The sequence below is a fragment of the Delphinus delphis genome, chromosome 12 (assembly GCF_949987515.2).
Source record: "Delphinus delphis chromosome 12, mDelDel1.2, whole genome shotgun sequence".
NCBI lineage: Eukaryota > Metazoa > Chordata > Mammalia > Artiodactyla > Delphinidae > Delphinus > Delphinus delphis.
Window position 1 is genome coordinate 32,267,772 of NC_082694.2, and position 12,588 is coordinate 32,280,359.

Here is a 12,588-nt window from a genome sequence, read left to right on the forward strand (position 1 = left end):
TCGCTCATACTGTCCACATTATTGTAATGGTTTCTTTTGCAGTTCTTTTTCTTGTGAATTCCTTCCACTGCAACTCATGAAATCATTTGGCAAATATAGACTGAGCGTCTGCTGTGGACCAGCTTCTTTGGTAGCTGGAGATTATGATAGAAAGAAGGAAAAATAGTCTTTCTCTTAAAAACTCTGGAGTGAAGGGGCTTCCCTGGTGGCACAGTGGTTGAGAGTCCGTCTGCCGATGCGGGGGACACGGGTTCGTGCCCCGGTCCGGGAAGATCCCACATGTCGCGGAGCGGCTGGGCCCGTGAGCCATGGCCGCTGAGCCTGCGCGTCCGGAGCCTGTGCTCCGCAACAGGAGAGGCCACAACAGTGAGAGGCCTGCGTACCGCAAAAAACAAAAACAGAAAATCTCTGGAGTGAAAGCCCTCCCTCCTGCCCACCTGGAAACCTGATTCTCCTGCAGCCTGAATTCAAACACCTTCTTCTAAGAGGGAACCGGTTACTCCCTCTGCTGTGCTCATGGCGTTCCCTGTGCATACCTCATCGCTTCTCGTGTCCCTTTATGATGATTTAGTTAAGCATCTCTCTTCCACTGGACTGTGGGCTCCTCAGAGGCAGACAGCCTGCCTGGCTCACCATCTATTTTTACCTCCTGGCACAGAACCTGCCACACGACAGACTCGTCCTCAAAGTGATGTTACCTGCTATCTTCCATTCCTCCTGTTGCCCATCTCTCCTCTCCTAAATGTACTCTTCTCAGCACTTCCTCAAACTTGGGCTTGTCAAAGAAATCAATGGCCTCTACGTTTCTAAAATCCAGGGTCAAATTCTTAGTCTTTATCTGAACTGCTCCATCAGCAACATGTGACCCAGCAAATCACCCCTCCTTCTTGAGACAATTTCCCACGTGACTTTTGGTTCTCCATTTATTTGTTTGGCCTCTCGTTCCCTGCCTCCTTCGATGATTCCTGCTTCCTCCCTGTCCTCTAAAGGTTGCAGTGTCTCAGGCCTTTCCTTCTGCGTCTGCGTCTACTTCATAATCTCATGGCTTTAAATATCACCCATATGTCAAAGGTTCCAAACTTTCCATCTCCAGCCTAGAAATCAGTCCAAGTTATTCTTACCAAGAAATGACCACGACCTGCTCTAGAGACATCAGGACCCACAGGTCCCTTCTAACGTGAAAGAAAAGGCATCCTTGTTTGTTCAGTTTGTCTAGGTCAGGGTTGGTCACTTTTCATCTCACATCGCATATGATGAACTCCATATCCCTGGAACTCCAAAGACCCAATCGTGAGTTCTGCCTACTGCTGACTTGTGGATCCTAATTGCTACCCTTTGATCCTGGGTGGACATGAAAGAGCCTAAATATAAGGGAATAATAGATGAACCCAAAAAATCCAGGGAAACTAGGGAAGGGACCAGTGATGGAGGAAGACGGCAGACAGGTACTCAACGACCATTTCCCACCCCAAGGATTCCGAGAGGTGAAACCCAGCTCCCCCTTCTGTGCCAAGCCCTCCTAGCTTGCACTCAGTCCTTCAGGGAACTAGTGACCTACTACCCTTTTTAACCTCTGCCGGCCACGCATCCACCCGGAACTGCTCATCGCTTTGGACCCGTCACCCTTAACAGACGCATTTCCACCTAAACAGGTACAAATCTTAATTAATTATAATATGTAATCTAATTATTAATACATTTAATTAATTAAGCTAATTTATGACAGACTACCCTAAAAGCTTTCACGTGTGCTCTCATTTAGTCCTCATAAGAACCCTACAGTTGTTCCATTTCATAGATGAGAAAACTGAGACTCAGATTAGGAATCTGTCCAAGGTCATATTTGCCCTGTGATTCTAAAATCAGTACTTTAATCCTTCTTGTTTAAACTCAGTGGAATAAAATTGTCTAGGTGAAATTTCAGACAGCAGCAAGGCTCAAGGGAAGAGAGAGAGGGGTGAGCTGCGCGTTTCTACTCACAAACCATCCTCCATTCTTTACTTCTTAAGCCCTCTCCCCAGATTTGCTGGAAAACCCCAGAACACTGTGTTGGTTCCGGTAAGCAAAAGTAGAAAGATTAGCTGTCACCTCCCTTTAATATAGCTCCTACTTCATCATCGCTCCAACACTCCTGGATTCAGGACAAGAGCCCCTCCCACCCCACCTCCAGTCCGGCGCAGGTCACCGAGAGCCCACCCTGCCCCTCTCCTCCTTCTCCCCACTGGCCCCGTCCCCAGAGGCTCAGTCCCAGGAGCATCCCCCTCTCAGACGGGAGAGGGAAGGGGAGCTGGGCGAAGTGTCTTTTCGTGGAAGAATTGAATCACAAAATAGGAAAGAAATACCTTTCTTTTGGAGCTTGGGGGTTTTCTTCCTGAAATTCCAGCAAAAGGGCAGTGCCAGGGCAGGAAAGCCACAGCCCAGTTCCCACCGCGGCATCCTGGGAATATGAGGCATGGCGGGGGCCGAGGAATCGTACTTTCTGCTGGGCCAGGCTCAGACCTTCCCTCCTCCCCAAGCTGCAAGAACCATCCCCTCTTGCTTCCAGATCAACACATGCTTGTCAATACTGCTCAGGTTCTGATTCCGGCACTGAAACCATGGGATGTGTCGGCACCTGCCCCGGCCCTCCCTTCCTCCTTCCCACACTGCTTCTCCTCCCCACTCACCTTTACACACACGACTCTTGGCTTTTAAAGAGTGAACATAAAGCTGTCAAGGCCCCCGCAATAAAAATAAGTACCTCCTTTTACTTAGCAGCGAATTGTCAACTGCCATTCAAGGAATACCAGGGACGTGGGTTAAAAAAAAAAGAAAAATCCCACACACAGCCCTTACCAACATCGCTCCATATATCAAAGCCTCTGGCAGGAACACAGGATTTCACTTAGCGCTGATGAAGCCAGCCTACCCTTCCCTGGAAGTGACTGAGTTGCATGTGGCTCAGTGGAGCGTTCAGAGAGAAGGATCTTGGAGGTGGGTTGCCGGGTAAAATGAGATGATTTCCCCCCTCCCATTGAGAAGATTCAGCAAAGAGTGCAGCAGGCCAACTAGACATGCCCAGGAGACTTGAAATGGACTCTCAGCGTTGTGGGCAGGATAGGCAGGGGCAGGGAAGGACTGCCAGGAAGGGTCCTGGGCAGTGGGATGCTGCCAACCAAGTTCACCCTTCCACGTGCTCCTAGGAAAGGAGGACTCATCTTTGACGCCACAGTCTCCTTCCATGTCAAATTCACTCCCGTGTCCTGGCAATGCTACCACAGAAACAAGCAAGCCTGTTTACTTCTCTCCACCTCCACCACCCCCACCCTCATCCAAGCCACTTTAGGATGAAGACCCACATCTTTAACATAGCTATCTCCACTGTTCTCACCTTCCTCTCACTCCAGAGCCCATTCTCCTTTCTGCCACAGGACCTTTGCACATGCTATTCCTCTGACTGGGACACTGCTCCTCTTCCCCCTTCTCTGCCTAGCTGGCCTCTACTGGCCTTTCAGATAGAAGCTTAATCATCACTAGTTCAGGGACGCCTTCCCTGAACTTCTTAACAAAGACATTCTTTTTCCCCTACATAGCATCATGAGTTTTTTCTTCATGGTACTTTTCGCCGTTGTAATTTTATGGTTTTCCTTGGGGTTTTTGTTTCCTTTCTGTGTCTTCTGCTAGACTGTGATCTCCTTGAAAGTAGAGACTTTGTCTTTTCTTTTTTTCTCTCTTCTTCTCTCTCTCATTGTTGTACTCCCAGTGCTGGTGCCGTGCTTGGCACGTGACACATGCTCAAGAAATATTTGTTGAGTAAATGAATTAACTAAGTATCCGTCTGGTGTTAGGATCTCAGGGGAAGGGAGGTGAGGGAATTATTGAAAATAAATAAAAATCATCCCTCGTAATGTCCCATTTAGCCACAGAGAAAAAGCAGGACACATGAGGTAACAGTGAATCACAGAGACCACACTCCCACAGGTTACGCTGGGCTGTGGGTTGTGAAATCTTGCTCTGAAGGCTGCAGAGACCTAAAGAAATGAGAGGGAGAAAGGGAACCTGAGGCATAGAACAATTCCATATTTATATGATCCATACCTAGTGCTGGCAAACACACAAAGACGCTTAAACCATGCGACCTGCCCCAGGGTCTTTCAACCTGCTTGGGTGGAGCAGAATTATGCATAATTTAGTGCCGTGCTTCTGCGCCCAGTGATGGCCCAAGGAAAACTCCAGAGGCCATCCTCCAGAGGAAGAAGGCAAAGCAGGTCCCGACTGAGTAACAATTAGCAGGGTGGCTGCCAGCCTCCTGGGGATGGGATGGAGACCAGGTTTCAATGCGGAGATCCAGGGAAGGCAGAGCCCCCTTACTAAAAGGAGGAGGTGGTTTGGAGAAAGTGGGCAGCTGGGAGCCTGGGAACAAGTCACCTGAAGTTGAGGTGTGATCACCTCCCTTCCCTTTCTCCTACGTAATTCAGGACAACCTAGAACTGCATCCAGAATTTCTGGGAAAAAATTAATCTAACCTTTCCAGCTGGGCCCTTAAGAAAAGGTAGGAAAAGAAAGAAAGAAAAAAAAAAAAAAAGGGAGTGAGAGAGAGAGAGATAAATTGGCTGTCTAGGAAGGAAAAGGCTGGAACACCCAGATGCACCAAAGAGCTGCTCTCCAAGGTGCAATATTGTGATTTATAATAATAAATATTTTTTCGTCTTCCACCCACTTCCTGGCACAGAGTTTCTAAAACTCTTCAAATTTCCTGTGATGAGAGCGATAAAGTATCTTTCGTTACGTTAAAGAGGTAATTTTTGGATCCCAGCTAAGGATGGGGGCTGGTTGCCAGGGGAACCAACCATGTGATTATTGGTTTGGAACTTTCAGTCCCACCCACCAGGGAGGGGAGAGGGGCTGGTGATTGAGTTCAATCGCCAATGGCCAATGATTTAATCAATCGTGCCTACGTACTAAAGCCTCCAGAAAAGCCCAAAAGGATGTGTTCAGAGAGCTTCCGGGTTGGTGAACCCAAGGAGGTGCAGGTAGAATGGCGCTGGGAGAGGGCATGGAAGCTCCGTGCCTGTTCCCCATACCTTCTCTATGCGTCTCTTCTATCTGGTTGTTCCAGAGCTTTGTTCTACTATAATAAGCCAGTAATCTAGTAAGTAAACTGGTTTCCTCTGTTCTGTGAGCTACTCTAGCAAATTATTTGAACCCAAGGAGGGGGTTGTGGAACTTCCTATCTGTAGCTGGTTGGTTAGATGCACAGGGTACAATCTGGACTTGCCATAGGCATATGAGGGCAGTTTTGTAGGACTGAGCCATTAACCTGTGAAATCTGAAGCTGTCTCCAGGTAGACAGCATCAAAATTGAGTTAAATTGTAGAACACCGAGCTGGTGTCCAAGAATTGCTTAGACGTGTGGGGAGCCCTCCCCCTCTCCCCAACACGCACCCACTGGAATTGGTCCCAGAATCAAATCGGACAACATAAGAGACATGTCCAGAGTCAGCTCAGATGCAGGAGGAGCTGCGGGGAAGAAGTTAGGTATGCCACGGGAAACATGTGGACCCTCTCTCCCATCAGGGGAGCCAGAAAAGGAGTCGGGGCAGGAAGAAGCCTCAGCTCTGCAGAATTGGCATGAGAATGACTTGGTGGGGAAGGGGTTCAATGTGAAACGGGACGATCAGGGGAAGGCTCACTGAAGTGAAGTTTGAGCAAAGACCTGAGGAAAGCAAGGGACCAAGTCGTGCAGCACCCTGGGGAAGGAGGGTTCCAGACAGAGGAAGCAGCTAGTGCAAGGGCCGTGAGGCAGCAGTGTACCTAGGGTGTTTGGGGAAGAGCAAGGAGGCTGGTGAAGCTGGAGTGAAATGGGCACTGGAGAGGGTTCTCGAAAACAAGGTCAGAGAGCTTATGGGGGTGGGGGCAGATTGTGTGTGGAGTCATTATAAGGAGTCCGACTTTTCCTCTGAGAGAGAAAGGAAGCTATTAGACAGTGATGAGCAGAGAAGGGTCTTGAGATGACAGGTTTAATAGGTTCACTCTTCTCTCTGTTGAAAACAGACTAGAAGAAGGCGAGCCTGGAAGCGTGGAGAGAGTTTGGAGACCACTGCTGCAACTCGAACAAGGCAGTCTGGCGCCTCAACCAGGATGGCAAGTAACAAAGGTGGTGAGAAGCGGGTAGGTTCTGGGTGGGAAAAGTCATAGAAGGTTTCATGAAGAGCTGCAAAAAGACAGCAGCAACATACCTCAGTGACTTTCCAGAGTGTGAGGGGGCACACCCTGCCGATCTAGTAGACCCAGATCAGAGGCACTTTACAAGGCGAAAGAGGGCTCCCCAGGGGCAGGAGCCCCAGCCCTGCCCCTCGACGGCTGGGTCCCTTGGACAAATCGTTTACTTCCTCAGGTCTGAAGTTTCCTGACTTACAAACAGGAAGAGCAAATGTCTGACTTGTCCCAAGACCAAAGACTGGACTCTGCTGTCTTAAAATGCCTTCTCCTCCTGAGATCTCTGATTTTGGTTCAATCTGAGATGCCACATCAAATCCAAACCTTGTTCTTTGAATACATAAATAGTGCTGGACTCTTATTTCTCCTCCCTTGGACTTTCCTCTGCCTACAGGACTTACGCTTGACTTGCTTCTGACGGTGGTGGCCTCCAAGTGGGGTGAGGGAGAAATCCCCATGTGGGTTATGACCGTTGCAGCGGTTCACCCTGACAAGGCTGAGCAGAGCACCACACGGGGCATAGATGCCGGTCACAGTGCCTCCACAGCATTTTTATTTATTTTTTTGCGGTACGCGGGCTTCTCGCTGTTGTGGCCTCTCCCGCTGCGGAGCACAGGCTCCGGACGCGCAGGCTCAGCGGCCGTGGCTCACGGGCCCAGCCGCTCCGTGGCACATGGGATCTTCCCGAACCGCGGGGCACGAACCCGTGTCCCCTGCATCGGCAGGCGGACTCTCAACCACTGCGCCACCAGGGAAGCCCTCTACAGCATTTTGGCTCAGAACAGGTACATAATTGAGACGACATGTGCTACCCTTGTCGCTGCAGACAGCCGAAAGCACTGGACCAGGGAAAACAGAAAATGTCAGCCCTCACACAATCCAGGGCAGTAAGGAAGGTCACAGGTCAGACCATCCGGGCTGAGAAGCACGTAACAGAGCTTTAATAAATAAACCGCTCATCTCAACCTGATTAGCACCATAAAAAATACTGTGTTTAGGAACTGGGAAATGGTTAATGAAACTACACTCCTCTTTTTTGTAATAGGTTGCAGCTGTTTGTATGAGGCAGGTACTCAAATGAGGCTGTCCCACCAAGTCACTTCTTTTCTCGCAGCCCCTCCTGGGCAGGTCACTGGCCGCAGGACTTCCTCCCTGCCCCAGATCCTGACCACAGCTGAGCCAGGAGTTTGGAAGGGGGAGGCACTAGAGGCTGAGCTCAGCCTCTGCTGGTACTCCAGGGATAAATATAGGATAGCCGGGGCTGGCACAGCAGTATTTGGGACAGGCGTGAGCGCCAGAGGGCTGTTAACTAGACAAAAAGAGGCAGGCAGAGAAAAGTGGAATGGGAAGCTGCGTGGCCCCAGGGAAACATCAGTTCTCAGCCCCAGTCCCTTCAGTCCTCCTGGAAGTTCCTGCCCTTGGTTTCTTGGAGTAACTTGCACCTGCCCCGCAAATGCCTCTTTCTTGCTTAACATCATCTGGATAAAATTTATCAATTAAGATTATACAGCCCTTTGGGAAAATTAAGCTCGAAAATAAACCGTGTTGAACTGCATAAATCCTGTGTTTGTCATCCTGAGAAACAAGTATGTATATATGAACACCAGCTGGAAGGAAAATATAAAAACACCTCTGGTAGTCTTAGGAGTGATTGTTTTCCTATATTTTTTCAAATGTCCACAAAATTGTTAAGATGTTCATAATTTTTGAAAGAAGTTATTGGGAAATCAAATAAATATTTAATATTTGAGCTATAACAGCCCCCCCCAAATAATTTCCAAAATAACAGGCAGCATAAGTGATAAATAATCATAAATTATATCGTTATCCTGGAGTTGACACAAATGAGTGTGTTCCTAAAAAAGTTGAAGGAAAATGGTCACTTGAGATTGCGTCACCAGTTCTTTCATATTTTTATGAAAGGAAAAAACACATACTGAATTCACCTGTTTGTTAATTTCAGATTTTTTTCACATTAGTTATTCACAGGCAGGGCCCTCCTGCAGTGTGGACACAACACTGAGTGTTCTCAGAGAGCTCAAACACTTGAGCTTGTAACCTTGAAATTGAGCTTATAAACTCAAACACCTGTAACCCAGAAAAGTGTTCAACCTTGAATTCACTGTGTACCTGTAAGACTGCAGACACAATTCCGGAACCTCTCCTCCTTGTGACCACCCCAATTCTGGACAGCAGCTTTAGTTTCCTGTGTTGATCAGCCTAACTTATGCTTTCAGCATAGATCTTGCCATCAACCTTCTTGGGTTCCCAAACCCCCATAACTGGGCAGGCTCTTGGTACCACTGAAGGTTAGTGCTGCCAGGAACCGGGGTCAGCTGGTCCAACCCGTTCGTTTTACAGATGAGAGCACTGTGTCCAGAGAGGAGAAAGGACTGCTTCAGGGCATCACACACATTTGCCAATGAGTGCAAAGGGCTTGCAGTCCTTCCAGCTAATCTGGAGTTGGCTTTGACATCACCCAGGGAGGGAAGTTAGAGCCTTGGCAATGAGCATGGCCTCAGAGTTGTCCTCTGGTGGTCTTCTTTGAACACTGTTCAAGGAAAGCTCTTGTCTGAAACGACTTCCTTCCCATCCTTGAGATGTCACAGACACCTGTCCAGGAAAGCCTGCAGGAGTCCTTACCTCCAGAGGGTGTGCCAGCGACTCTTCTAAGGAATTTAACCCACTCCTCCATTTCCGCTTGGGAGCTGGCCATGAGGACATAGGAGTCCTGTCCCGTGCGACTCTGGTCACATGAGGCTGGAGGAAGAAGTAACACTAATGAAGGTCATACATTGGTCAGGGGCCAGAGCAAGGGGCAGCGAGGGGAAGCTGAGCCTGAATTGCTTCTTTGGTCCAATTAAACAAGCGGTCAAACAGCACAAAGGCATCTAATTTTCCTCAGCACAACTGAGTATCTACGCACCTTTATTGTTTTTGCTGGAGCTCTAATCCTATACACAAATCATTGAACTCAGTGGTTTGCAACTGAGATGATTTGGGCTGAGATCTGTCCCCATGGAGGACAGAAGCCATTTCCTATCAAAAATTAAGAGGAAGTTCAAGGGGCAGTGTCAGTACAAGAGGAGACAGGCTCAGCCCATACGATTCTGAAACCTAAGTCCATCATGTCAATCATGGATACCTTCCTAGGCTACCCTGAGCTCAGCCGTGGGGTTGGAGGAGGGAACAGCAACTCAGGAGGGAGGGGCAATGAGCACCGTGTGCCTTTCTTATGAATCTGTGCCTCCTGTTCAGGATTACTGCCCTCCTGCCTGCATGAAGACATTGCAAGTGGTAGGCTCTCGATACATAGCTGATGGACAAATGAAGTTTGTTAGGACATTCTTTATCGTTTTCACTTTAAACCCAAGATTACAGACAGACATCTGTAGTATGTCTTGGGTTGGTGTTATCAAATGGACAAAAGGGTGGAAGAAATGACAAGGGGGCAGAGTGGGGAGAGGAGACCAAGAGAAAGAATAAGAGAAAGTGACAAAGAGAGAAAAATAGGGAGAGAGGAGAGGAGAGGGAGAAGGGGCACATCAAACATAGGTCTTACAAAGTACAAGAAAATAACAGCAATCCCTTTCAATTACAGGATACTATTAAATCTCACATCGCTTTAGGGGACATCAACCCATTCTTCTCAAAATATCAGGGCATTTCCTTCAAAAAGAGCCTGTTTTTCTACCATATGACCCAGCAATTCCACTCCTGGGTATTTATCTGAAGAAAACAAAAACACTAATTTGAAAAGATATATGCACCCTGATGTTCATAGCATTATTTGCAATTCCCAAGATATGGAAGCAACCTAAGTGTCCATTAACAGATGAATGGATAAAGAAGATGAGGTATATATATACAATGGAATATTACTTAGCCACAAAAAAGAACAAAATTTTGCCATTTGCAGCAACATGGATGAACTTGGAGGGCATCATGCTAAGTGAAATAAGTCAGAGAAAGACAAATACTGTATGATATTGCTTATATGTCATACCTAAAAAATACAACAAACTAGTGAATATAACAAAAAAAGAAGCAAACTCACAGATATAGAGAACAAACTAGTGGTTACTAGTGGAGAGAGGGATGGGGAGGGGCAATACGGGGTAGGGGATTAGGAGGGACAAACCATTGGGTATAAAATAAGCTACAGGGATATATTGTACAACATGGGAATATACCCAATATTTTATAATAACTGTAAATGGGTTATAACCTTCAAAAACTGTGAATCAGTATATTGTACACCTGTAATTTATATAATATTGTACATCAACTATATTTCAACTTTTAAAAAGCTTAAAAAAAAGACCCTGTTCTAGCTGCCCAGTTGGGCCCAAACCTGTATTTTCTTACATAGCAACAAAATACTTTCAAAGTGCCTTTGTTTTCAGTCTCTTCAACCTATCTTAATATTACCCAGCCTCACTTTCTTTTACACTTTGAGACAACCTGATTCTGAATCCATCTTATCACTGGGTCATCAGCTCTTCTGCCCAGAAGGGTCAGCCCATGGAAGTGCTGGTCACTGAGGAACATCCTGAAACTGGGTGTTTCCAGAAGTAAGATGGGCAGTAAAAAGCCCTCAGGGCAGAACTAAAGAATCCCATAGGAAACACAACATCCTTTACTAATAGAGTAGAGCTCTAGTATCATTTCTGCTCTACAAATAATGGAACTGAAGCCCAGAGGTGCAAAGGGCCTTGCCCATTGGTACCCAGTAAGTTACCACCAAACTCAAGGCAAGGCCATGGGTCTTTCTCCCAATAGTTTCCACCAGCCCATAGCGCTTCAAATTTGACCTTGGCCAAAATTTATCTGGTATCCTTCTCCACCATGCCTACACTCCAGTCTATTACGTTATCAAGAACATGCCTTCTCAGTTATCTCTCATTCCTGAGAGATTCCTTTAGTTCCATCATGGCAACCACCTCTCAGGATGTTCCTCAATGACCGGGGCTTCCATGGACTGATCTTTCTGATTAGAAGAGCTGACGACAAGATGGATTGAGAAGTCAGTCATCCCAGAGGGTAAGGAAGGTGAGGCTGGGTAATATTAAGATAGATTCAAAAGACAAGAGCCAAAGGGAATTTGAAAATTCTTTGTTACCCTTCAAAAAAATGAATGTTTGGGCACATTGGGGTGCGAGGAAGAGCTGTCTTTGAGGGAAACTGCATGACATTAACACAAAGCCCATGAACAGCATCTCTGCCCTCAGGCACATACTTTCTCTGACTTAAACAGTCTGTTCAGCCTGTGTCACCTACTGGGCTGCTACCCCTGTCAGAAAGGAACCTCCCTTCTTTTCTTCCCCTGCCTAAGGAACTCCTATCCATCCTTTAAAACCTAGTGCAAATGTTATCTTCTCTAAGGACCCTTCCTTCAAACCTCCCCCTCCCACTCCAGATGGAGTGGGGACTCCCTTTTCTAAACCTCTTAACATCCTATCATCACCTCTATCACAGCAGTAGCTAAATTATCCTGAACATTAATTTCCTTATCATTAAAATTGAATTAATTACTTAATACGTCCAAAGCTAAAGCCCTGATCTTCCACCCAAAACTGGTCACACGCACAAATCTCAGGAAAGCCGTCCTTCCTGTTGTTTACGTGAAAACCTTAGAGTCAACCTTGACTTCTCTTCCTACATCCAATCCATCAGCAAATGAAGTCCTCTCTAGCTTCAAATTGTGTCCAGAAATTGATCATTTCTCACCCCCTTCATTGTTACTATCACTGACTCGGATAATTACAATAATTATTAGTCTTTTAGTCTCAACTCAAAAGAGTTTTAAAACAAAAGTCAGATCACGTTACTTCTCTGCTCAAAACCTCCCAATGGATTTTCATCCTTGTAGCACAAAAACTAAACTTTTTGCACTTGCCTACCAGTGCCTGTAAAACTTGTGCCCACCCCTGACCAAATCACCTACTCTTCTTCCCTCTCAGCACTCCACTGTAACCACCTTGGCCTCCTTGATGTTTCCTGGACACAAGAAATAGGCTCAGAGACTTTGCACTGGCTGCTCCCCTTCCTGGAATGTTCTTCCTCCAGATGTGCACTTGGCTCACGTCTTCACTTCCTTCCATCTTGGCTCAAAGGTTACCTTCTCAAGGATGTCTATTCTTCCCGCTCTATTTCAAATGACAAATCAACAGTTGCCATCCCCACCTCATCCAGTACTTTCTCTTTCTTTGCTTTCTTCCCATAATACTTATCCCATAATAAAACTGTACAATGTTCTCATTTATTTGGTTTGTTTTCAGTCTCCCCCCATTGACTGTAAGCTGCATACAGGCTGTTCTGTTCATTGCTGGATCCCCAGTTCCTACAATAGTGCCCGGCTCGTAGCAGGTGCTCAATAATTTTGGTGTA

The 12,588-nt window shown here is 46.8% G+C and overlaps 1 protein-coding gene across 2 annotated transcripts in view; it reads right to left on the reverse strand.

Annotated features, from left to right (window-relative positions):
• Window positions 1-12,588, reverse strand: part of ARHGAP25 (Rho GTPase activating protein 25) — an 88,123-nt gene that overhangs the window by 24,972 nt on the left and 50,563 nt on the right. For both annotated transcript variants that reach the window (XM_060026459.1, XM_060026457.1), the window contains exon 4: window positions 8,842-8,958. In XM_060026459.1, coding sequence (XP_059882442.1) covers window positions 8,842-8,958 — 117 coding nt within the window. The remainder of the gene's footprint in view (window positions 1-8,841; window positions 8,959-12,588) is intronic.